At 46.1% G+C, this 27,685-nt stretch overlaps 1 protein-coding gene across 1 annotated transcript in view; it reads left to right on the top strand.

Moving 5' to 3' along the window:
- Window positions 1–27,685, top strand: part of triqk (triple QxxK/R motif containing) — an 80,316-nt gene that overhangs the window by 21,517 nt on the left and 31,114 nt on the right. Inside the window, exon 2 of the mRNA XM_084338557.1 lies at window positions 6,149–6,240. Within this exon, the coding sequence (XP_084194683.1) occupies window positions 6,180–6,240 (61 nt within the window). The 5' untranslated portion in view covers window positions 6,149–6,179. The remainder of the gene's footprint in view (window positions 1–6,148; window positions 6,241–27,685) is intronic.

The following is a 27,685-nucleotide window of genomic DNA, read 5'->3' as shown; positions in this document are numbered from 1 at the left end:
GCAGAGAGGAGGAGCAGAGAGGAGAGAGGAGAGAGGAGGAACAGAGAGCAGAGAGGAGGAGCAGAGAGGAGAGAGAGGAGAGAGGAGGAGCAGAGAGGAGAGAGGAGAGAGGAGGAGCAGAGAGGAGAGAGGAGGAACAGAGAGGAGAGAGGAGGAACAGAGAGGAGAGAGGAGGAACAGAGAGGAGAGGAGAGGAGGAGCAGAGAGGAGAGAGGAGGAACAGAGAGGAGAGAGGAGGAACAGAGAGGAGAGAGGAGAAGAGGAGCAGAGAGGAGAGAGGAGGAGCAGAGAGGAGAGAGGAGGAGCAGAGAGGAGGTCAGAGAGGAGAGAGGAGGTCAGAGAGGAGAGAGGAGGAGCAGAGAGGAGCAGAGAGGAGAGAGGAGGAGCAGAGAGGAGAGAGGAGGAGCAGAGAGGAGGAACAGAGAGGATGAGCAGAGAGGAGGAGCAGAGAAAAGGAGCAGAGAGGAGAGAGGAGCAGAGAGGAGAGAGGAGGAGCAGAGAGGAGGAACAGAGAGGAGGAGCAGAGAGGAGAGAGGAAGAGAGGAGGAGCAGAGAGGAGATAGGAACAGAGAGGAGGAGCAGAGAGGAGAGAGGAGGAACAGAGAGGAGAGGAGAGGAGGAGCAGAGAGGAGAGAGGAGGAACAGATAGGAGAGAGGAGGAACAGAGAGGAGAGGAGGAGCAGAGAGGAGAGAGGAGGAGCAGAGAGGAGAGAGGAGGAGCAGAGAGGAGGTCAGAGAGGAGAGAGGAGGTCAGAGAGAGAGGAGCAGAGAGGAGGAGCAGAGAGGAGAGAGGAGGAGCAGAGAGGAGAGAGGAGGAGCAGAGAGGAGGAACAGAGGATGAGCAGAGAGGAGGAGCAGAGAAAAGGAGCAGAGAGGAGAGAGGAGCAGAGAGGAGAGAGGAGGAGCAGAGAGGAGGAACAGAGAGGAGGAGCAGAGAGGAGAGCGGAAGAGGAGAGAGGAGGAGCAGAGAGGAGATAGGAGAGAGGAGGAGCAGAGAGGAGGAACAGAGAGGAGGAGCAGAGAGGAGAGAGGAGGAGCAGAGAGGAGAGAGGAGAGAGGAGGAGCAGAGATGAGGAGGAGAGAGGAGAGAGGAGGAGCAGAGAGGAACAGAGGAGGAGCAGAGAGGAGGAACAGAGGAGGAGCAGAGAGGAGAGAGGAGGAGCAGAAAGGAGGAGCAGAGAGGAGAGAGGAGCAGAGAGGATGAGCAGAGAGGATGAGCAGAGAGGAGGAGCAGAGAGGAGGAGCAGAGAGGAGGAGCAGAGAGGAGGAACAGAGAGGAGGAGCAGAGAGGAGGAGCAGAGAGGAGGAGCAGAGAGGAGGAACAGAGGAGGAGCAGAGAGGAGGAACAGAGAGGAGGAACAGAGAGGAGGAGCAGAGAGGAGGAGCAGAGAGGAGGAGCAGAGAGGAGGAGCAGAGAGAAGGAACAGAGAGAAGGAACAGAGAGAAGGAACAGAGAGGAGCAGAGAGGAGGAGCAGAGAGGAGGAACAGAGAGAAGGAACAGAGAAGAGGAGGAACAGAGAGGAGGAGCAGAGAGGAGGAGCAGAGAGGAGGAACAGAGAGGAGGAGCAGAGAGAAGGAACAGAGAGGAGGAGCAGAGAGGAGGAGCAGAGAGGAGGAACAGAGAGGAGGAACAGAGAGGAGGAGCAGAGAGGAGGAACAGAGAGAAGGAACAGAGAGGAGGTCAGAGAGGGGGTCACAGAACAGGGCAGCACGGTTGGTACTGGGCTGCTCACTAAGGTCTAATGTGAGCCGTATGCATGCCCGCCTCTCTTGGCTTAACGTTGAAAATAGATTGTCTTATACTTGTGCTGTTCAAGTTGGTCATGAGCAGTAAAACTCCTGTTTTTATACATAATCAGATTGTTTTTAGTAATACTGTGCACGAGCATTACACTAGAGGTTCCAGTAGTGGGCAGCTTGAATTGCCAGGTCCTAGAACCAGCGCTTTGGGGAGATATTTTATTTTTAGAGCATTAACTCTTTGGAATAACCTGCCTCGGAACCTCTGCTGCATTTACAGTAGATTCACTTTAAAAAAGAATCTTAAATAGTTTTTAATACTGTAAACTAAAGTATTTTTGTTTTACACTGATGTAATTTTAGCTATCTTAATTGTTAGTTTTATTATGCATTGTGTGTACTGACTTTTAATAATTTTGTTTTTTGCAATAATAATTGTTTTTGTGTGTGTGGACCCCAGGAAGACTAGCTGGTTGCTATGGCACCAGCTAATGGGGATCCCTAATAAAATAAAATAAAATCAGGTCACGGAGGTCACAGGGGTCAGAGAGGAGGTCAGGGATCAGAGAGGTCAGGGGTCATACAGGAGGTCAGAGAGGAGGTCCGGGGTCAGAGAGGAGGTCAGAGAGGAGGAACAGAGAGGATGAGGAGAGAGGAGGAGGAGGAGAGAGGAGGAGGAGGAGAGAGGAGGAGAGAGGAGAGAGGAGGAGCAGAGAGGAGGAGGAGGAGGAGAGGCGGAGAAAGGAGGAGGAGCAGAGAGGAGGAACAGAGAGGAGGAGCAGAGAGGAGGAACAGAGAGGAGGAGGAGAGATGAGGAGCAGAGGAGGAGGAGAGAGGAGGAGCAGAGGAGGAGGAGAGAGGAGGAGGAGGAGGAGCAGAGAGGAGGAACACAGAGAGAGGAGGAGGAGGAGGAGGAGAGAGGAGAAGCAGAGAGGAGGAGAGAGGAGGAGCAGAGGAGGAGCAGAGAGGAGGAACAGAGAGGAGGAACAGAGAGGAGGAGCAGAGAGGAGGAACAGAGAGAGGAGGAGGAGAGAGGAGAAGCAGAGAGGAGGAGGAGGGAGGAGGAGCAGAGAGGAGGAGCAGAGAGGAGGAACAGAGAGGAGGAGCAGAGAGGAGAGAGGAGGAGCAGAGAGGAGGAGCAGAGAGGAGGAGCAGAGAGGAGGTCAGGGGTCAGAGGAGGTCAGAGAGGAGGTCAGGGGTCAGATGGGAGGTCAGGGGTCAGCGAGGAGGTGACGGCGCTTCAGGATGGTCAGAAAGCAGAGCCCTGCCCTTTGACTCACTCTCGCTTTTTCCACTATTTTAAACGGCGGCTCCCGGCGTATCGATCGACGCTGCGCTGCAAGGAGCCGCCCGGAACTCGGAGCAGATGAATGTGGGGGAACGTGCGTACGTGTGGGAGCGTGCACAGACAAACACACACACACACACACACACACACACACAGACACACACTCATATGTGCTATGGAGCATTCATGCTCTCTTCTTTCTCCCTCTGGCTACGTTCTCACTGCAGGCGATCGTGGCCCAAATCTGATTTTGTCTTTGCTCAGATCTGATTCTTCCATGATGACACAACCCTCATGGAATCTGATCTTTTCCATTCTGATTTGGGCCACGTTCCTAATGTGGTCCTGGATCAGATACAGGTCAGATGTTCTGCGATGCAACAACAATAATGAGTCTGAACAGCAACTTTCATGCGTCACTCTCTAGATTGACATTCGTCACGATTTGTTCACCTTCATCTTCTTTATTGTTCCTTTTTGCGAGTGCGGCTCAGTTAATTATATATAATAAATATTAGCCTCTGAGAAACACACACGGACACAAACACCTCTCTGATCCAATTCCTTCCTTCCTTCCTTCCTTCCTTCCTTCCTTCCTTCCTTCCTTCCTTCCTTCCTTCCTTCCTTCCTTCCTTCCTTCCTTCCTTCCTTCCTTCCTTCCTTCCTCGTTGCCGTGGTAATCAAAGCGCTCTCGTGGCGCGGCGGGAAGCGGCGCTCGTCTAAACGAGACGGACAGGAAGTCCGCGTCCTGCGAGCCTAACGCACGCGATGGAAGGTGGTGGGGAAATCTATTTTTTTTTTATTGAATTATGACGAGTAACGTGTGAAAGATGAACCATCTGCCTGATCCAAGCCGACTGCTGTAGCCTATACATGGTGAATTAACTGGGACTCTCTACTGTATTTCCCCTGCAGTACATCATCACACGCCTGGGAGGTAGTATACCCAATGAGTCCTCTGTCTACACGCTTTGTTTCTCTTGTGTTGCCATTGATGCTGCGAATTCAATTGTCCTTCAGATTGTGTGACTGGCTGGGCGCTGTCCAGTGCTGAACTGGGCTGTATTCTCTGTGTGACTGGCTGGGCGCTGTCCAGTGCTGAACTGGGCTGTATTATTCTGTGTGACTGGCTGGGCGCTGTCCAGTGCTGAACTGGGCTGTATTATTCTGTGTGACTGGCTGGGCACTGTCCAGTGCTGAACTGGGCTGTATTATTCTGTGTGACTGGCTGGTCGCTGTCCAGTGCTGAACTGGGCTGTATTATTCTGTGTGACTGGCTGGGCGCTGTCCAGTGCTGAACTGGGCTGTATTATTCTGTGTGACTGGCTGGTCGCTGTCCAGTGCTGAACTGGGCTGTATTCTCTGTGATTGGCTGGGCGCTGTCCAGTGCTGAACTTAACTGTATTCTCTGTGATTGGCTGGGCGCTGTCCAGTGCTGAACTGGGCTGTATTCTCTGTGTGACTGGCTGGGCGCTGTCCAGTGCTGAACTGGGCTGTATTATTCTGTGTGACTGGCTGGTCGCTGTCCAGTGCTGAATTGGACTGTATTCTCTGTGTGACTCTCACACTCTGCACAGCAAGCCCTGGGCGCTGTCCAGTGCTCAAGTCTAATTTCTCTCTACATTCATTAGCGCTGTGTCTCTCGGAACCAGATCAAATGAACTTGTAATTGATACATTAATTGTAATTGTGAAATGTTTTGGCCTATATGTAGCTGTGATTTTTTTTTATTTATAAATTTTTTGGTCACACCCCCTCTTAGCCAATTGACATGAACACACAGACATACCATCACACACACTCACCTGACCCCGTCACACACACACTCACCTGACCCCGTCACACACACACTCACCTGACCCCGTCACACACACACTCACCTGACCCCGTCACACACACACTCACCTGACCGTCACACACACACTCACCTGACCCCGTCACACACACACACTCCCTTCCAAATATCTATAGAGCTGCTGATCGCAGCGAAACAAAAAAATTATTGTAGGCTATACTGTTGACAACGGTATTGTAAACCAAACTCCTACCTTTGCATAGCATCCATGACAGTATAACTTGGAAAACAGTATATCTCACCCTCAGGGGAGGAAACTAACTTTTTGGCTTACCAGCCAACTGGCGAGTATCTGATTTTTTTTACCAGCCAAACAGATTTTTTACCAGACAAAAAAAATCGCTAATTGTGATAATTACTTCTTTGTATGTCAAGCCGCGTCAATATTGTGTATGCATCTGGGTAGGCACACTGTGCCTTTAAGACAGCACGGTGGTCTTACGACAGTGCTGTGAAGTACCGTCAAGTGTTGTGGTAACGTCAGTTGGGTTGGTGTGCTGTTGTGCACAGTGCACTGGTTGAGCTAGCCCCTTTCGTGACTGCGATGTGCAAGCCAGGGGCTTTTGAGCATGAAATAAAATGTCTAACCTTACGTCGTAGTCCGGTACTTTTTTGGAAACATTATAGTCATAACAGATACACCTAGCTGGCTGCTTTGAGCACACAGGGCTAACGTTAGCTAGCAAGCAGCTATAGCTAAAACGCTAACTAGAAGCTAACCACTGTATACAGTTCCAGTAGACTAACATTACACCTCTGTGATTTAAATGTGTCCTTAGTAACTTATACTCGAGGGTTGTACTAGGGTTGGATGCAGTTCCCCGTTGGTCAGTCTGTCTGTTTTCCATCTTCTGCTGTGTTTAACGTTATCTGTTTGCGAGTGCTCCTGATGGCTAGCCTAGTACCGCAGGACTTTTATTATTATATGTCCGCGGGTTGGCCAGTACTGCGCAAACGTTTATTAAACATTATATGTCCGCGGGTGGTCTTGTGCAGTGCTCTCGTGGCACTGTCAACTAAAGCGAACACTCAGAAGACGCGCACCGTTTGCCAGTGCAGTGATTGCAGAATGTTTTATTTTTTTTTATACTCGCCAGCAGGGGAGGAAACTAACTTTTTGGCTTACCAGCCAACTGGCGGGTATCTGATTTTTTTTACCAGCCAAACGTAAAAAATACTAGCATTTGGCCAGTAAAGTGGCCTAATTTCCTCCCCTGCTCACCCTGCCTTACTCACTCATGTTGTGTTTCATTTCATTTTGTAGGTAAAGGAAACGAGGAAGGAAGGAAGGCAGGATGGGGAGGAAGGACGCCAGTGCAACAGGCTACCCGGTCGACCAGTACCGCAAACAGATCGGTGAGTCTCTCTCCGTCTCCAGCAGAACCGTGGCTCTACCCTCCCAGAAGGGAATAGAGTTGTAGTTGTTTCCCCCCCCCCCCTTTTTTTTTAAGACATTTCTTTTAATATATAAGTTTTGTTCAGACTGTTGAAGTGCTGACGTGCCGATACCGCCTGAAGTTCCCCACGGGGTTGAATACAGATCCATCTTATCTTATTTTAATACCACGCTTTCACTGCCAGTATTGATCCTGAGTCCTAAACCGAGCCGATCGATCTCATCCACTACTTACTTTTACTGAAATGGTATAGACCCGGAACACTAGTTTTTGATTGAGAGATGTAATCCATTTTCCTAACGTGCTGCTGCTTCTAAATCAAGTCACTTTACTCCGATTCCTTGACATGTTACACAGCGCTCTTGGTATCAAGATCGGGGGATATTGTTTTGATATTGATGCTAGGGGTTGCCGCGGTGATGTGACATTTCCCATGACTAATGAAGAAAGCAGGAAGCCGGACCAGCACTCTCGGATTCAAAAGTTTTAATGGCAGCCTGAAACATACATGTTTCGGAACTGATTTGTTCCTTCGTCAGTGTTTGGCTAGCAGTGTTTCAATGAGACAAAATGGTGGTTGGTTATATACCAGGGTAGGCAGGGAATGACATCAAAACACAGGTGTGCCTGGGATTGCTGGTCAACTATGACCCTAGGAAGGACATTTAAATATAAAGTCTATTCCTAAATACCAAAAAATACATATATACCAAAATTACAAAATTACCAGAAACACAACACATCTTGCCCCTAGTTTCTAGGGCTAAATAGATAAGCCCCTTACCGTATTTACAAAACAAAAATTCTTATATGACCAACCTTGGAAAACCATACCTCTTACATAAAAACAATCGTAATTAATCATGAAATAATAATAATGATGGTGAAAGGCACTTAAAGGAAACACGTTAACACGCTCTCTTCATTCATTCCTCTTGGTTCAATGCAATTGAACAAATGAATATAATAACATTCACTTTGCAATAATAACTTGTGCCTGTCTCCTAGAGGGCCTGTGGACTAACTCGAGTCCCATGTATTAATGCAAACATGCCGTTAATGGTCTCAAATACATGGGACTCGAGTTAGTCCACAGGCCCTCTAGAGGGGGAGACAGGCACAAGTTATTATTGCAACGTGAATGTTATTATATTTATATGAAATATATTATATATATTGCATTGAACCAAGAGGAATGAATGAAGAGAACGTGTTAACCTGTTTCCTTTAAGTGATAACTTGATAACTTGCCTGAAATTGGATCTTGCTGTGAATGTTTTATCTGTATTTTATTGTAGGGATGCCCCGATCGATTGGCCACCGATCGTTATCGGCCGATAATCAGTATAAATATGCGTATAAATATGTATATAAATATGACCGTCTCCGGTCATCACTCCAGGACAGCCGCCCACAGGGAGACAGGGAGACGGGAAAGGCGTTAGACTGCACGTGTGATTGTGATGGTGATGGGCGAACATAGCAATAGATACATGTGGTAGGCATATATGAAGTAAGCATATTTTGTGAATACAATAGAACAGTCAGTTTTGAGGAATTGCCTCCTTGTAGGTGAGTGACCCTGCTGGCCCGATGAGACTGAGCGAGCAGCATGTCAGGGACAGAGAGCCTTCTGTACGTTTTGAGGGGTTGTTTCCTTATAGGTGAGTGACAGTGCTGACAGTGCTGGCTTGGAAAACCCGGTTGCGCAGCATGTCAACAAATTGTAACAATTACACAAAAAAAAATTATTACTTGGGATTTTAAAATCAGCTAAAAGCAAGAGTATAAAATATGTCTTGAGCTGTGCTTTAAAGCTATCCACAGAGGCTGCCTGTTTTATATGTAGTGGAAGATTATTCCACGCCGTCGGCCCATAGAAACAAAAAGCTGCTTCTCCATATTTTTTATATTTTATTGTAGGCACTTCGAGCACTAGAGGACCTGAGGGGGCGGTTTGGAACATATCTATGTAAGCAGTCGCAGAGATAAGATGGTGCCAGACCATTAAGAGCTTTAAAAACAAGCAAGAGCATTTAAAAATCAATCCTAAAGACAACCGGGAGCCAATGCAGTGAAGCTAAAACTGGAGTAATATGTCCCCTCATCTTAGTTCTAGTTAAAATTCTGGCTGCCGAATTATGGACAAGTTGTAATCTGTCAGTTGTTTTCTTTGGAAGGCCAGAATAAAGTGCATTACAATAATCAAGCCGAGAGAAAACAAAAGCGTGGATTAGCGTTTTTGCATCATCCATGTGTAGCCGGTGTGATCTTGTCTGCGTTGTGTTTTAGTCGATTCGACCCCTGTTAAGGGATTGCCCTGAGTGGGAGTTGAACCCCGGACGCCCGCGTTGCATTGAATTCACTTCTTGCTTCCGGGTCTGGATGCCTCTGGGGGAGTGAGTTTACTTGCAGTACCGCTTACCATCCACAGCCACTGAACTACTTGTACCATCGTGACTGTTGATATACTGCGGTACCTCCGTTACACATGGACACATAGGATCTAATTCGTGCAATATTTCTAAGATGAAAGAAGGCAATCTTCGTGATATGATTAATGTGTCTATTAAAATTCAATTCAGAATCGGTAATAACTAGGGGTGGGACGGTTCACAAAACCCACGGTTCGGTACGTACCTCCGTTTTGTGGTCACGGTTTTCGGTTCGGTTCGATATATATAAATCTTTTTTATAAAAAAAAATGTAACTCCAAAAATACCAGATTCAGCATAAAATATATATAGCCTAAAAATAATCCAACTTTTCAGTTATTCTCAAGGACGTAGTCATGCAAAAACTGAAAGAATGAGGCAGTTTGACATCAGGCACATAATTTTACCATGAGGAGGAAGTGTTTACAGCCTTAAATAATGTTTGGCACACAAAGACCGAACTGACATACATCAAACTAACACACACACACACTGTACTGTTTAAAAACAACACTGCTCTGTTCATTCTATTTTTAAAATACGTACATTATCTGTCTACATTTATTTAGACTAACATTATTTTAATATTGAGTGCAACTGTCTGTGGTGGATTACGTAATTCGCTGAGTTGGAACTATCTATGGGTTGGCGCGGGTCCCCACGGACATTTTAGCGTGTGGGACCATCAGTTTAGGAGGAGTTCATAACAACAAGCAGCACGAAAGCAGCAATAGTCCCGGTTGGAGTTAGTAAAACACAGTTGTATGTAATGTTAGCCTTCTTGGATGTTGAATAAACGCCTATCATTGTCTTTAAACACCCCGCCTCTCAGACTCTCATTTCCTCCTCTGCTAGCTAGTAGCTACGGTAACATTTCGTTGACTATTGGCTGGGGCTAGTGCTACCATAGTTAAAACGTGCGTCGTGTTGTACAAACTGCTAACGCTATGGCAAGATGTGTGTAGGCCTATGTAATGTTAATGGCTATGTTTTTAAAGTCGTAATGAAGATTGATTTATATTGTGCTTGCCATTTTTACACAAACTGACTAGCACCTGGCTGCAGTGCTGCTGCTGCCTGCAGCCAGCGCTCACCTCTCCCGGCTCCGTGCCAAATTAAGTTTATTTTTAATTTGCCCATCCCCGTAACCGTACAATACACAGACGCCCCGAACCGTGGAGGTCGTGCCGAACGGTACACGGTTCGGTTTCATACCGTCCCACCCCTAGTAATAACCCCCAGGTTCTTTACTGCAGTGTTATTTTCTACATTCAGGTTACCCAGTCTACTTTTTATCAGTTCTCTCTGGTCACTAGACCCCACTATGAGAACTTCTGTCTTATCCTCATTTAGCTTGAGAAAATTCTCACTCATCCAGCCATTTATGCTGGACAAACGGGTCAACAGCGGGTCTAGATAAACTACTGGACATGAACATTGACCCCTGCATCTGCCACTGGATCCATAGCTTCCTCTCCAACAGACAACAGAAGGTCAAAATAAATAACATCACATCCCACCCTTTATATCTCAGCACAGGAGCCCCCCAAGGCTGCGTCCTTTCACCCTGGCTTTTCTCCCTATACACCAACCTGCTCATATTCCTCCACAACTCCGTAAAAATATATAAATATGCAGACGACACAACCCTTATAGGCCTCATCACAGACAATAACGAAACAGAATACCGCACACAAATCAACCACACAATCACCTGGTGCACAGACAATAACCTCCTCCTCAACTCATCAAAAACCCAAGAACTCATCATCGACTTCAGACGCCAGCCAAACCCCAAAACCCCCATATCCATCTCCGGCAAACCCATAAGTCACCACAGATTCCTTCAAATTTCTCGGCACTCACATAAGCAATAACCTCAAATGGAAAACCAACACAGACCACATACACAAAAAAGCAAATCAAAGACTCTTCTTCCTCCGCCAGCTCAAGAAATACAGAGTCAAAAAACATCTCCTGCTCCGTTTCTACCAGGCCATTATTCAAAGCATCCTCACCTTCTCCATAACTGTTTGGTACAGCAATCTGGACACTCACTCAAAAAACAAACTACAAAGAATCATCAATAAATCCTCAAAAATAATCCGCACCCCCCTCCCTTCTCTCGAATCACTCCACCGCCAAATCACAATCAGGAGAGCCAGAAAAATCATCTCTGACCCCACTCACCCAGCACACCACATCTTCCAGCTGCTGCCCTCCGGGAGGCGCTACAGATCCCTGACCACCAAAACATCCCGGTTCAAAAACAGCTTCTTCCCCACTGCCATACGGACACTGAACTCCCTGTAGTACCCCCCCCCTCCCTGTAGTACCCCCCCCCCCCGCAACCCCCCTTACCTCTGCTGACATGGACAACTCTGAACTAATCTATGTAATTGTGTTTTCTTTTAACTGCATGTATTATGTATGTAATGTAAGTGATGTTATATGTTCTATGTTCTATGTTGGAACTATGCTGTAACATGCTGCACTGAAACCAAATTCCACCAGCCTGGCTGGGTGGTCATTAAAGAAATTGATTGATTGATTGATTAGAGCACAGGGCTCGTCTGGAGCTACGGAGAGGTAAAGCTGGGTATCATCAGCATATAAATGGAAGTTAACTCTATGATTGGTAATAAGTCCACCCAGCAGCAGTATATACAGGGAGAACAATAAAGGGCCAAGAATGGATCCCTGCGGGATACCAGAACAGATGGTGTGGTGTGTTTGTCGGAACCATAATTCGCTAGATTGACAGAGTAGCTTCTACCTGTTAAGTAGGAATGAAACCAGGACAAGGCCGTGCCTGACAGACCTATCCAGTACTCGAGGCGGTGCATTAGAATTGTGTGGTCAATTGTGTCAAACGCAGCCGTTAAATCTAGGAGTAGGAGAACGGGTACCTCTTTATTGTCCGCAGACACCCTAAGGTCGTTAATTACCTTTACAAGTGCTGTCTCAGTGCTATGGCCCGTCCGGAAACCAGATTGGATTTTGTTGCGGACCCTATTTTTCTGTAAAAACGCATCCAGTTGATAAAAAAAATTGGGGTTTTCTCAAGCAGACAGATGTCAACACTGTAATCTGTGGTGCATGTACCTGACAAACTGAACTGTTTGTATTACAGTCATATTCCAACTTAACTGAATGCACACGTGTGCATGTGTGTGTGTGGACTACTGTACTACTACGGGTATTGAAATGAACAATGCAACGTTCCTTATACAAAAATAAAGATTTTCATAATAAAATATCGATCGCGTCCTTGTATCGATACAGTATCGCCACGCAAAGTATCGCGATGCTATACTGTATCGATATTTTCCCCCTCCACTAGCATCCATCGCCACACGGCCGCAGCAGCGCCAGCCTGGCAGCATCTCTTGACGTAATCCTGGAAAACATCTTCTCTCATCTGTATTGAGATGGAGCGAGTCTCAGAACCAGGCCCGCTGGACCGGAGCCAGGAGTCCAGATCAGCTCGGGGAGGAGGAGGATCCCGCTGATCGACACGCTGGGTCACGGCGCTGACGGGACGCTAAAAAAACCCGGTTCCGTGATCCAAAACGTGAACAAGCGGGGTCACGGCGCCGTTAGACGTGAACAATAATAAGGCAGCGGGCTGCGTGTTTTACTCTCTCGTCTACGAGTGAGCTCCTGACACACGAGACGGGAGGGGACATGTGAGTTTAAATTGCATTTGCTGTATTTTGGGGCCCGTGAAAGGTTTTTCTCTTCACGCCGGTTACGCTTGTCAAAACACCGGAATTTAAACGGACCTATTTTCCGACTTCCATCGAGTTCCAGAATGTTCAGAAAGAAAAAAAAAAAAAGGCGTATTTTCCATCCGCAAAATCAAACCCTTCCAACGGCGTATGTGAATATAAACACACACACCGCACGCTTATATGATCCAATAAAACACGGATCGGGGCTTTAAAAAACACGAGCGCCCTCTTTGATATCACGTCAGAAGCTGTTTCGTCAGCGTTTAATGCCGCACTAATCCGGGGTATTCTGTTTCTCCGTCGCGCCCCCCTACATCACAAGGCTCTAACCGAAACAATATGCTGGGTATCAATCACGGGTCTGGATCCCTTTAGCTGCCAGCTGTGTGGTTGTGCTTGAAGATCTTCAACGTTTCTCTTTTGTTTTTGGGGGTGGGGGGGGTTCCTGCCTCTTTGGAGGAAGCTGGAAAACTGAAACGCTCCGTAAGACTAGAAACCAGTAGAATCCTCATGCGATCATGCGACTGCACGGTAGTCCCGTCCTGGACGCACGACAGCCCTAACGGATGCCACATTGACTCGTCTTGGGCTGTACTGTTCACACAATGCAAGCCTTTTAGTGCTCAATTCTGATTGTATTGCTCAGATCTGTTATTGTTTTTAATTTATTTTATGTGGCCCAACATCGGATTCCAGTGTGTGAATGTGAGTCAGAAAGGTCTTTATCGCAAAAAGTAAGTTTGCACATACAAGGAATTTGATTTGGTCATTTGGTGCCACATTAACGGACTAATTAAAAGTAGAAATAGAAATAAAAAGGAATATATAAACTGAATTAGAATAAAAGTAGAATATAATATACTATAGGGCAGGGCTGTTGTAGAGTATATATATATATATATATATATATATATATATATATATATATATACACTAAATTAGAATAAAAAAATGTAAATGTAATAGAATATGTAGCACGGCCGTGCACCTGAACTGACCCGCACGCGCACGTGAACAATAGAGAGTGAGGACACTGAGTGAAGTCAGTTTGTGGTTTCATTTACAAGTTGATGAATCATGAGCAGATGATGAGGGGGGTGAGGAGGAGGAGGAGGAGGAGGAGAAAGAGATGTTTTCAATATGCTTTCAAACACAGATCAGGTTTTACTTGTACATCGCCCCCCAAATACTTCCATGTATGTCCGTGTTCACTGAGTGACTCCCGCCAGCGCAGAACTGTGACGAATGTCAATCTAGACAAGTCGCATGAATTCCGACATGACTGTTTCCGCGCTGCGAAGAATCGAGACCTGCATCTGATTTAGGACCACGTTATGAAACGTGGCCCAGAATCGGAATTGAAAAGATCGCATTCCATCATGTGGTTTGTTCTGCTCTCACGCAGAAGATCCGAGTCACATTATGAGCAGAAAAAAGATGATCAGAATTGGGGCCACTTTTTTTGCCTGCAGTGTGAACATAATATTGACGGGGAGATCAATCCGGTAGAATTCTACGTTAACATTAATCTGGGGGCCTTTTCCTTTATTTGACGGAGATCAATTAAGTAGAATTCTACGTTAACATTAATCTGGTCTGGGGCCTTTTCCTTTTATTTATGATTTTCTTTTTAATGTTTCTATTTCTTTCTTTAGCATAACGGTGAAAAGTTGTCGAGACACGGATAGCGGTGTTTGTGTTGCTCACAGCGGCCTGTTGAGTAATATCTCCGTGTTTACCCTGCCAGGCCTCCCTCTCTCTCTCTCCATAAAGACACACAGCAACCTCTCTTCATGTTGCCACGGCAGAACGGGCCTCATTTAAGCCTTAATCTTAAGACGTCTTTCTCTCTAACTGCCAGCTATTGTGTGTAAAACTCCGCAGGTCCGCTGGCCGACAGACGGGCCCTAACATAACAAGCCACATCCCCCGCCGTCGCCCGTCAGAATCTCTCTCTTTATTTTCTTTCGCTCTCTCTCTCTGTGTATTTTCCTCCCCTCGCCACATCTCATCAGAAATATGTAACAGAAGGGGGGGGGGGGGGGGGGGGGGGGCGGGGGGTCAGGGCCACTTAAGCCTCCCCTCCCTCCCTCCCTCCCTCCCTCCCTCCCTCCCTCCCTCCCCCCCTCTCTCCCTCTCCCTCCTCCTCTACCCTCCTGCCTACACCCCAACTCTACTCCCCTCCTTCCTCTCCCTCTCCCTCCCTCCCTCCCTCCCTCCCTCCCTCCCTCCCTCCCTCCCTCCCTCCCTCTTTCCCTCCCTCTTTCCCTCCCTCTTTCCCTCCCTCTTTCCCTCTCTCCCTCCCTCTCTCCCTCCCCCCCTCTCTTCCTCTCCCTCCTCTACCCTCCTGCCTACACCCCAACTCTACTCCCCTCCTCAACCTCCCTCCCTCCCTCCCTCCACACTACTCCTCCTCCTATGCCCTCAATTTCTCTTTTTCTTTTTATTCCATTTGAAAAAAGAACAACCATCGGGCAATTCTACCGAACCGCTGGTTAACAGCAAAAGGCGAATTAGAGAGAGAGAGAGGGAGGGAGAGAGAGAGATGGAGGAAAATGAAGTCTTCATAAATAGCACGCCGTGGGGCGGCCGTGTCTTGGGAGAGATGTAATGGCGGTAATTTGAAATCGTAATGGGGGTGGGTGATTCAGCGGTCTGTCTGTAGCAGGGTGTAATTCAGGGTACAGTCTGTACCGTCAGTCACACAGGAGCGTCCGCAGCCATCGCATGCCGCTCTGTCATGCCGGGCGGCCGCGGGAGAGGCGCGGTTCACGCACACTCGCCCCTAAATACTGTTATTAGGCCTGTTTGTGACGAATGTGCCGAGCCGTCTCCCCCCCGTCCCCCCTCGGAAGAGTGCCACGGAGTATTGCCACTGAAAAGCGCCATCCCTGCCACAAAGGATCATTTATCATCATATAAACTGTCGGACGATGTCGAGGAGCGTGTTCGTCCAATCCGTGATGTCGAGGAGCGTGTTCGTCCAATCCGTGATGTCCAGGAGCATGTTGTCCAGCAGCGTGGCTACACCAGTAGAGCTCCAGGAGCATGTTGTCCAGCAGCGTGGCTACACCAGTAGAGCTCCAGGAGCATGGTGTCCAGCAGCGTGGCTACACCAGTAGAGCTCCAGGAGCATGTTGTCCGGCAGCGTGGCTACACCAGTAGAGCTCCAGGAGCATGGTGTCCGGCAGCGTGGCTACACCAGTAGAGATGTCCAGGAGCATGTTGTCCAGCAGCGTGGCTACACCAGTAGAGCTCCAGGAGCATGGTGTCCGGCAGCGTGGCTACACCAGTAGAGCTCCAGGAGCATGTTGTCCGGCAGCGTGGCTACACCAGTAGAGCTCCAGGAGCAGGGTGTCCGGCAGCGTGGCTACACCAGTAGAGCTCCAGGAGCATGTTGTCCAGCAGCGTGGCTACACCAGTAGAGCTCCAGGAGCATGTTGTCCTGCAGCGTGGCTACACCAGTAGAGCTCCAGGAGCATGTTGTCCAGCAGCGTGGCTACACCAGTAGAGCTCCAGGAGCAGGGTGTCCAGCAGCGTGGCTACACCAGTAGAGCTCCAGGAGCATGTTGTCCAGCAGCGTGGCTACACCAGTAGAGCTCCAGGAGCAGGGTGTCCGGCAGCGTGGCTACACCAGTAGAGCTCCGGACTCGTGATCGGAAGATGGACCTGTCTCAAACCCTGCCCCTTTTCTTGATCCTCCAATCACAGCTGTCGCTTACCTCGGACAAACTTGGTTTGTCCGAGGTAAGCGACAGTTGTGATTGGAGGATCAAGAAAAGAGGGCAGGGTTTGAGACAGGTCCATTCACCGGTTCGAGCCCCGGTCAAGGCTGCTGTCGGAAAGTGGTGGTGGTGTTGTTGTCCAGCAGGGGGCACTCTGTCCTCTGGACTTGTCGGTAACAATGCCCCTGTTACGGTGATAGGGACACCTTACAGTTGCGAGTGCCGTCCTTCGGATGAGACGCTAAACCGAGGTCCTGACTTAATTTGGTCGTTAAAGAACCCAGGACGCCTATCGTACAGAGTAGGGGGTTCCCCGACGTTCCTGGCTAACTTCCCAATCAGGTCTCTGAGGCCTAACAAAATTAATAGTTGGTTTCAGGTTGGTTGTCAGTTTGGCCATGGGTAGGTAGGGAATTTATTTTATTTTATTTTTTTATTTAATTCTTTCCCACGGCGACTATGGATAGGGAATTTCTTTATTTAATTAAAATGTTCACAACAACATGGATGCATGTACTCTGCCAGCATGTTTAATATCCATAACACTAAATGTTTGACTAAGATTTATTTGAAACTTTATTCTTAAAAAAAAAAAAAAAAAAAATGTTTTTTTTTTTTTTTTTTTTTTTTAATTCTTTTTTAAAAACTCATAAAATATATTGGGTCGCACCTAAATCGGCAGGGTCGGTCGGCAACCTGAAACCAACTATTAATTTTGTTAGGCCTGACATCAAGGCCACCTAATCATCCCTTCCCCCTTAATTGGCTATCAATCTCTGTCTCCTGAGCCACTTCAGCCATTGTGTAGTGTGATGTGTGCCTGGTGCCAGTGTATGGCAGCCAATCCATTGATTGCCACCCTTACATTGTAAGGCGCTTTGAGTGTCTAGAAAAACGCTTTATAAATGCAAGTAATTAAGTAATTATTATGTACGTCCAATCCGTGATGTCGAGGAGCATGTTGGTCCAATCCGTGATGTCGAGGAGCATGTTGGTCCAATCCGTGATGTCGAGGAGCATGTTGGTCCAATCCGTGATGTCGAGGAGCATGTTGGTCCAATCCGTGATGTCGAGGAGCATGTTGGTCCAATCCGTGATGTCGAGGAGCATGTTGGTCCAATCCGTGATGTCGAGGAGCATGTTGGTCCAATCCGTGATGTCGAGGAGCATGTTGGTCCAATCCGTGATGTCGAGGAGCATGTTGGTCCAATCCGTGATGTCGAGGAGCATGTTGGTCCAATCCGAGATGTCGAGGAGCATGTTGGTCCAATCCGAGATGTCGAGGAGCATGTTCACAATCCGAGAACTAACAGTTCTTCAGTTCACCAGCCGTTAGTTCTCCAGCAATTGGCAGCAGTCTGTGCCCACGGTCGTGGAGCCTGATGGCTACTGGCAGGAAGGACTGGCAGAGGCGGTTTGTGGTGTGCCGTGGGGGGATAAGTCTATGGGTTTAATTATATTTTATTTATCTTAGTTGTTTTTATTTATTTATGGATAAAGTTTTTAGGGGTATATTTTGTATTTGTATTAGGGCTGTCCCCGACTAAGGATTTGGATGGTCGACTATGATTGGCCAAAATTTGCCGTTAGTCGACTATTGGTTGACAAAAAAAAGTTTTTTACATTTTGTATCATTCCATTTGGGCTGTGGGGGGTGCTTAATGTCTGAATGAGTCGACTGAAGGCTTCTTGTCCTCTGCAAAAGCATGCAATTGGTCCACTGATGGATACATGTTGATATTTGTCTAGTGTGTTCATTAGACGGGTGAAATCCTCTTTCAGTGCCTCTGTGCCCGTATAGAATGTGTGCCTCTGGTATGCGCGCCATTAGCGTTAGCCATGCTTCTAGGCCTCTTTTCTTTTGGAAAGAATGATACAAAATAAAAAAATATTATTTGTTTTTAAATAATTTATTATATTCGACTAAGAGGTTGGCTAGTCGACTACGGCTCTTTTCGACCGATTAGTCGACTAATAGGGGTCAGCCCTAATTTGTATTAATTGTTTTTTTTTATTGTATCTGATTATGTTTCCCTCCCCCCCTGCGTGGTGGGCACACCCTCGCTTTGCCCACAGGCTCTGACAAGTAGTGCATGTTGTGTCACGCACTCATACTCTCATACACCTACACACATCCAGGCAGACACCCACCAGTACATATATTACTCACAGAAAAATGAAGGACCGCAATGGAAATAAGCTGTACGCTTTATTGTGTTTTTATCCTTTTGATAATAGTGGGCCTTATATGTATACTTGTATGTTTCATTATCAATAAAGATCTCTATCTATCTATCTCCTCATCTTGAGATAATAATACATTTTGAGCACTCTCAAAAAACCACTCGAGTTCAGTAGAAACGGTGAGTCCAGTACTAATCGATAGTAATTGATTACTCACGCCCCTCCCTAGTGCATACCGTACCTAGGCATGCGCCAATCCAAGTTTTTCAGTCCCGATACCGATGCCTGGGCTTTGGGTATCTGCCGTTACCCAGTACCGATCTGATCCATTACTTTTTAATGAACAGGTAGAGACTTGGACCGTCATTTTGGGCTCATTTGGACAAAGATGATTGAGATATATAATACATTTTCTCCATTAGAGAGTTAACGTGTCAAAAAGGTCACTTTGCTTAGATTTCTGGCACGTTTGACATTTCCTGGTATCGGATTTAAATATCATGGGGAAAATCTCCATTAACGATATTCTATTTTAGCCTGATATTGGACCGATATCCGATACCATATCGGTATTGGTGCATCCCTATACCTGATATGTGGTATTAGATTTAGCTATTTGGGAAATGTTCTGATGCCCTGCTTTAGCCTTGTATATGCCTGATATCTGACACCAGTAAGACCTGCCACCTGAGATTAGGAGTCTCCTCCCCCCCCCCCCCCCCCCCCCCTGACGCGATGCAGAGGCGACGTGGCACCAATGACTCCCATGTGTCCACCGTCCGCCCTACAGTTCCTCCCTCCCGCGCCCCCCCCCCCCCCCAGCAGATGCCAGCGATCATCCGCACCATGTGGTCACTGATGATTTGGCCCCCCATCCCAGGTGGGCACAGAAGTGGAGCGTGGGGGGGGGGGAGGGGGGGAACTGTCAGACACGCTGTCAGTGTGTCGTCGCCCCGCGATGTCCCAGGGCAAATGCGGAGGACGAGGCGGGATGGCAGGCTGGCTGGCTGGCTGGCTGGCTGTCCCTCGGAATCACCCGGCCGCTCTCTATCTGGTGGCTGAGCGGGACGGATGGTGCAGACGGGGGACAGGACCTAATGAGCTCATGGGGGTCTTGTGGGTCGATGTCGTCTGAGCAGTGGTGTGTGCATTCTGGAACATATACCAAGGTATTGGCTGGACGATGGAGCTGTTTCCCCCCGAGCCTGTTCTTGGGCTTCGAACTTCGTCAGGGTTTTTCAAACGGACGTTCGAACCTTCGTTAAACTTTATTCGTTGAATAAAGTGATTAATCTGATTAAATTGGTCCATTATTTTTATTAAAGCAACTATATAACTCAAATCAGTTTCGTCAACATAAATAGTCCAATAAGGGCACGGTTGGAAAGTGATGGTGACGTCTTGATGGAGCGCCGAGTGCCAAGCGGGTGCAGATACAGTAGGCTACATAATTTATGATAAATGTTTTATTTTTATTTTTATAGTCGTATACTATAATACTATAATATTAGTGTCGCCTAATCTTTATCTGCAACTGTGAAGAAAAACACCATTGGTTTAAACAGAATGAATAGACACATAAAAAATAATATATATATATATATATATATATATATATATATATATATATATATATATATATATATATATATATATAAAAAAAAATCTTTTTTATATAATTTTTATTTTTTTCGAATGTTGATTTAGAATTTGAACGCCAACGTAACGATCGAAGGTCCGAACGTTTGGGCTCAGCCCTACTGGCATAGTGAGAAGAAGAAGAGACCAGAGCTGCGCTGCGGGGATGAACCTCCACACCCATCTCCTCCAACACTTGTTTACTGGACGACGTTGAAAGGATTGTGGGGGATTTGCTGACCGTCTTCTCCAGAGTCGGACGAGAAGATGGAGTAAAGCACAGTTGGTACACAGTTATCAGGAGATGTTCATCTGCTCATACCTACAGTATAATATCATTAACATATCTGGAGATATTTATCTGCTCATACAATACAGTATTGTATCATTAATAATAATAATAATAATAATAATACTAATAATAGCTTCATTTTATATAGCGCCTTTCAAAAGACCCAAGGTCGCTTTACATAAGGGGGAAAATAACAAAAGTAACAAACATAGTGGACAGACACAACATAAAAAGTGAGAAATTAGGGGTTAAAGGCCAAGTTGAAGAGGTGGGTTTTGAGCAGTTTTTTAAATGAGTCCAGAGTTGGGGCGGTGCGGAGTTCTGCGGGGAGGGAGTTCCAGAGGGTGGGAGCTGCCACACTGAAAGCATATCAGGAAATGTTAACTGCTCATACGGACACTACAGTATAATATCATTAACATATCAGGAGATCTTTATCTGCTCTACCTACAGTATACAATTAATTCTCTCGATGAGATGGAGGGTTCCCCCTCTTGGGGGGGCCCTCCAAGAGAGGAGATGATGTTTGTATTGTGATTGTATGACAAGAGGAGCAGAGAAGAAGGAGACAGAGACGATAGAAATGTGTTTTGAAGATGAGAAGAAGAAGAAGAGGAGTGTAAACTTTCTCAAGTGTGGGCGAAGCAAGAATTGTGGAGGGCAGTAATACGCCACGATGCGTCTACACTGCCGGAAATTCAAATAAGAAGAAGAAGAAGAGGAGATGATGTTTGTATTGTGATTGTATGACAAGAGGAGCAGAGAAGAAGGAGACAGAGACGATAGAAATGTGTTTTGAAGATGAGAAGAAGAAGAGGAGTGTAAACTTTCTCAAGTGTGGGCGAAGCAAGAATTGTGGAGGGCAGTAATACGCCACGATGCGTCTACACTGCCGGAAATTCAAATAAGAAGAAGAAGAAGTATCCATTCCGCAGTATTGTCTGGCGCAGTGCTCTCAGCTCTCAGACTTATCTGTTCTCCTCACTCCGTTGGGAGCTGAAGTCGACGTCACATCTGGTATAATCCTCGTAGGCTTCTGTTCCAAACTACGATACTTAAATTGTTCTAAAAAGCTTCTAGACAATAACCGTCATGGTGTGATTTGTAAACAAATCATATTTTTTTTTTTTTTTTAACCCTTTCACTACCACACTACAGACGGTTAACCTTTCACTACCACACTACAGGCGGTTAAGTGTGGTTGTGAAAGGGTTAACCCTTTGTCCCGTGGCAGTGAAAAGGTTAACATTCTGTATTGTCGCAGTGAAAGGGTTAACCCTTTGGTAGTGGAAAGGGTTCATCTATAAGACTGTTTTGTTTTTGTCTGCTTTCACCAATCTTCCCAAACGTACCGGCACATGCTAACATACCAGATGTAGCTAAGGAGACCGGCGGCAGCACATGCTAACATACCAGATGTAGCTAAGGAGACCGGCGGCAGCACATGCTAACACACCAGATGTAGCTAAGGAGACCGGCGGCAGCACATGCTAACACACCAGATGTAGCTAAGGAGACCGGCGGCAGCACATGCTAACACACCAGATGTAGCTAAGGAGACCGGCGGCAGCACATGCTAACACACCAGATGTAGCTAAGGAGACCGCGGCAGCACATGCTAACACACCAGATGTAGCTAAGGAGACCACGGCAGCACATGCTAACACACCAGATGTAGCTAAGGAGACCGGCGGCAGCACATGCTAACACACCAGATGTAGCTAAGGAGACCGGCGGCAGCACATGCTAACACACCAGATGTAGCTAAGGAGACCGGCGGCAGCACATGCTAACATACCAGATGTAGCTAAGGAGACCGGCGGCAGCACATGCTAACACACCAGATGTAGCTAAGGAGACCGGCGGCAGCACATGCTAACATACCAGATGTAGCTAAGGAGACCGGCGGCAGCACATGCTAACACACCAGATGTAGCTAAGGAGACCGGCGGCAGCACATGCTAACACACCAGATGTAGCTAAGGAGACCGGCGGCAGCACATGCTAACATACCAGATGTAGCTAAGGAGCCTTTGGCTTCACCTCTCTTTTGGCAAAGTGAGAAACAAACGTTGTTTACCTTTTTTCAACTCCTCCCTTTTGTGGAGAGCTCAGGCATGAGCGTAGGTTAATGTTAAAGAGCTAATGCGTTCTACTTGTCTCAAGTAAAACACGAGCTTGAGGAGAAGCCTCCCCCCTCTTGATCCTCTTCACAGATGAAACTAAATGACTGATGAGTGAAGAACGGAACGGAATGGACGTCAAAAGTGGATGTAAGCGAGGATGAGGATGAGGAGGAGGAGGGCTGGCAGGGGGTGTTGCACTTGTCCTTTTGATGTGGAATCAGCTGTGTCTTCATTGAGCGGTGCGCTCGGGGGGGGGGGGGTGGGGGGGGGGGGCGTCTCAGCATGGGCTCTGTGCCGTCTGACGAGGGGTGATGCTCCTCTGATCAGAGGACTGTCTCTTCAGTGTGGGAGGCAGGTGGGGGAGGGGAGGAGAGCGCGGCGGGAGGCAGGTGGGGGAGGGGAGGAGAGCGCGGCGGGAGGCAGGTGGGGGAGGGGAGGAGAGCGCGGCGGGAGGGCGCAGGTAGATAATGGGTGAGACTATCTATGGTGTGGATGCGGGGGGGGTTAATAAGAGCTCTTAGAGCAGCCAATTGGGGACTCACAGAGTGTGTTTGTGTGTGTGTGTGTGTTTGTTTTGTGTGCGTGTTACAGACAAACCCACACAAACAAACCAAAGGAGGAGTCGAAATGATATTCAAATGTAAGAACTACAGCGCTGTGATTAAATTAGATGATACAGAGTTGTAGTATTAATGTGTACAGTGATACAGGTATAAAGACACTATGGTAGTAAATCATACTGGCCAGCAGCGTAACTAGTAAGAGTAGATAAGTACAGATATATACAGTACATATCTACAGATATGTAAAAAGGATCATATACAGGGCGGCTGGGTGGCGCAGCGGACTAAGCGCTCGTCACCAACGCGTGAGACACTGGTGTCGAATCCGGCCGTCTGCGTTGCCTCCGGCTTGGGCCGGCCGTCATACTGGCTCAATTGGCAGAGTCAGCGGGAGGGAAGCCGGTGGGTGGTGTTCTGGTTGTTGTAAAACAGCGACTCCTACAGGTCGGTCAGGGCGCCTGCACAGCGAGGAAGGGAGATGGTGAGGGTAGTGTGACCTCCCACACGTTACACCTCGCCAATGAGAGTCCACGCTGGCATGTGAAAAGAAGTGGCTGGCTGACTCTGCATGTATCGGAGGGGACATGCGATAGTATCTATCAACCCTCCCTAGACCGACCAGTGGGGGGCACATGCGAGCAACAACGGCGGTGATTTTGGAGACTGGGAAAATACAGCGTTCTTACCTTGTAGTAGTAACGTGAATATTTAGGAAAATAGCTTTAGGACCCCTTATGTAAAGAAAGGCTTCTCTGTGGAAGAGAAATAAACCATTTGGATATCTTTGTTTTACACCGGAGCGGCTGTGGACATTATTTTTCTTTATCAACGAACGTACAACTTTAACCAGTAGAGTGGAACGTCGGCCCTTATAGGGGGAATTGGCACGACTAAATTGGGATGGGAGAAAAACACAGAAAAACAGGAGGAGAAAAAGTGAAAAAAAAAAAATTATTATATGCAGGTATGTACAGACGGATGTGGCTATATATATATTTATACAACGGCATGCAAATTTCTCGATTCTGATTGGCTGAAACGGTCAATTTACACGTATGTATTTTTCATAATTCCACGCTCTTGGTCCCAGGACCTGCCCACAACCGAATGCGGCTTTTTAGGAAAAAACAAGATGGCGGACAATAATCTTTAACAAATGGATATGTTGATAGCGTCATAACGCCTAAATATAAACGATTCTGTCACGGCGAATGTCTTAGTTCTTTAAACAATGTTAGATGATGTAATTGATGGGTCATGAGTCATTGTGGATCAAAATAAAAATCGTGTGAATTGATTGATTGATTGATTGATTGATTGCAATTTTTATTTATTTATTTTTTCTCCTTTCTATAGAAGCAACTGGGAAGTGCGCTGTTTTAAGTGAGGGTGGACTGAATGGATATGTTGATAGCGTCATAACGCCTAAATATAAACGATTCTGTCACGGCGAATGTCTTAGTTCTTTAAACAATGTTAGATGATGTAATTGATGGGTCATGAGTCATTGTGGATCAAAATAAAAATCGTGTGAATTGATTGATTGATTGATTGATTGATTGCAATTTTTATTTATTTATTTTTTCTCCTTTCTATAGAAGCAACTGGGAAGTGCGCTGTTTTAAGTGAGGGTGGACTGAATGGATATGTTGATAGCGTCATAACGACTAAATGGAAAACGATTCTGTCATGGCGAATGTCTTAGTTGCTTAAACAATGTTGGATGATGTAATTGATGGTCATTGTGGAACAACATAAAAATCGCGCGGATTGATTGATTTAATTTGCAATTTTCTTATTTTTTTTACCTACTTTCAAGCAGCTGGGAGGTGCGCTGTTTTAAGTGAGCATGGCCTATTGAATTGATTGATTGATTGCTAATTTTATTACTGTCCGCCTGGTTTCCAACTGGTTAAGTTTAGGCCCTCTTTCGAAGTTGGTTAAGGTTAGAGTTTGTCTTTAGAGCAGGGCGATAGACCACCAGCCCTGGTTCCAAACTCTAACCTTAACCAACTTCGAAAGAGGGCCTAAACTTATCCAGTTGGAAACCAGGCCGACAGTAATAAAATTAGCAATCAATCAATTCAATAACCCACGCTCACTTAAAACAGCGCACCTCCCAGCTGCTTCTATAGAAAGTAGGTTTAAAAAAAAAAAAAAAAAAAAAAATCCTATAGGGCAAAGAGAACTTTTTTTTAATTTGTTTTACCTACTTTCTATAGAAGCATCTAAGAATGAAGTTCTAAAAACTAAAGAAAAGTTGGATGTGTTAGTTGGTTGGATGTCTAGGTGAAAGACAGTTGGATGCGTTAGTTGGTTGGATGTCTTAGTTGAAAGACAGTTGGATGTGTTAGTTGGTTGGATGTCTTAGTTGAAAGACAGTTGGATGTGTTAGTTTGTTGGATGTCTTAGTTGAGAGACAGTTGGATGTGTTAGTTTGCTGGATGTGCAGTTGGATGCACTTCCGAGCTGCTTCCACATGGAGGCAACTTCTCTTTTTTGTTGTTGTGGGAACAACTTTTTCTGGCGGATGGTTTTTTCAATAAATCTTCGATTAATGTGTGTTTATTGTATAGCAATAAGGTTGGATGAATGTGCCAGTTGTATAAAAGCATTACACCACTTGTAGTCGTGGTTTGTGAACAATAAACCATGCCTAGGGGGGTCTAACGAAAAAACGACCACCCCTAGGCATGGTTTATTTTTCACAAACCACTCCTGCGCGTGATGTAATGCTTAAATATATATGGTAATATATACAGTATGGTAAGAATAGATAAATGGAAAATAAATTTAATATATATATATGCACCATTATTGTACATGCTATCATGCAGAGTTACATGTGCAGCTCGATAAATTAGAATATCGTGGAAAAGTTATTTTATTTCAGTAATTCAATTAAAAAAAGTTAAACTCTTGTAGATGATAGATTTACACACAAAGTGAAATATTTCAAGCGTTTATTTGTTTTCATTTTGATGATTATGTCTTACAGCTCATGAAAGCCCAAAAGTCTGTATCACCAATAAAAAAATAGATGTATTTTTCTTTTGTATATAGAAATGTCGGCCTTCTGAAAAGCATGTTCATGTGTGTTCACTCAGTACTTGGTTGGGGCTCCTTTTGCACAAATTACTGCATCAATACAGCTAAATATATAGACTTCTCCACTATATTCTAATTTATTGAGCTGCACCTGTATATGCAGGTGTATATATTTAAGCATTACATCACACGCAGGAGTGGTTTGTGACCAATAAACCATGCCTAGGGGTGGTTGTTAGGCCCGAGGCGCAGCCGAGGGTCGTTAGACCCCCCTAGGCATGGTTTATTGGTCACAAATCACGACTGCACGTGGTGTAAAGCTTTTATACAACTGCCAGATTCATCCAACCTTATTTCTATACAATAAACACACATTAATCGAAGATTTATTGAAAAAACCATCCGCCAGAAAAAGTAGTTCCCACAACTCCATGTGGAAGCAGCTTGAAGTGCATCCAACCAAACTAACACATCCAACTGTGTATTATTGGAATGATTGAGAGAAGTTGCCTCATGTGGAAGCAGCTTGAAGTGCATCCAACCAACTAACACATCCAACTGTGTATTATTGGAATGATTGATTGAAAATTTATTAAAACGTTTTCTTTGCCCTATAGGAAAAAAACGTTTTCTTCGCCCTATTTTTTTATTTATTTCTTTTAGCCTAAACTTAACCAGTTGGAAACCAGGGGTACAGTAATAAAATTAGCAATCAACCAATCAATCAATTCAATAGACCATGCTCACTTAAAACAGCGCTGCTTCTCTCTCAGTCTGACTCCCCCGCTGTTGCAGACAGGAGTGTGTGTGTGTGTGTGTGTGTGTGTGTGTGTGTGTGTGTGTCACAGTGTGTGTGTGTGTGTGTGTGTGTGTGTGTGTATGTGTGTGTGTGTGTTTGTGGGTACGCCAGCGTCGGACAGTGTGAGAGAGAACGCAGTAGAAAGTAGGAAGGAAGAAATTTAAATCAATCAATTAATCTATCAATCAATCCGCGATTTTTCTTTTGTTCTAGATTGAGTCAAGACCCATCAATTACATCATCCAACATTGTTTAAAATACTAACACATTCCCCTTGACAGAATCGCTTCATATTTAGTCGTTATGGTGCTTTCAACATAACCATTTGTTGTCCGCGATCCTGTTTTCTCCCGGAGTGAGCCGGGGAGGGTTATGTGATTTGGTTGTGGGCGGGTCCTGAGCCCAGGACCGTGGATTGTTGCCAATAAAGACGTGTGAATGGCCAATCAGAATCGAGAAATTTGCATGCCGTTGTATAAAAATGAGTACTACAGAGTAATAGTAAACGGTATGTACAGAGTTGTAGTATTAATATGTGATATAGGTATAAAGGTACTGTATCTATACATGCAGGCAGACTGTTTGGAGGGTGTCTTTTCTGTGAATGGTGACCTGAGGCACCCTGACCCCCCCCCCCCCCCCCACCCCCTCCTCTCTGACAAGCGGAGGACATTTGGACCTCCTAATGAATCCTCACTAGTTCTCAGCCTGCTCCTCTGCAACAGGCTCCTATTAGCCAACCACCACCGAGAGGGAGGGAGAGATGGAGGGAGGGAGAGAGAGAGACTCTCTCCCTGGGGAGGTTGGGGGTTAGAAGCCCTGTCTCGGGACACACGCGCCGCACACTTCAGGTTGATTTA

This window comes from Notolepis coatsorum (assembly GCF_963971535.1).
Source record: "Notolepis coatsorum genome assembly, contig: SCAFFOLD_417, whole genome shotgun sequence".
NCBI classification, from domain to species: domain Eukaryota; kingdom Metazoa; phylum Chordata; class Actinopteri; order Aulopiformes; family Paralepididae; genus Notolepis; species Notolepis coatsorum.
This window is presented reverse-complemented; position numbering and strand designations above follow the sequence as displayed.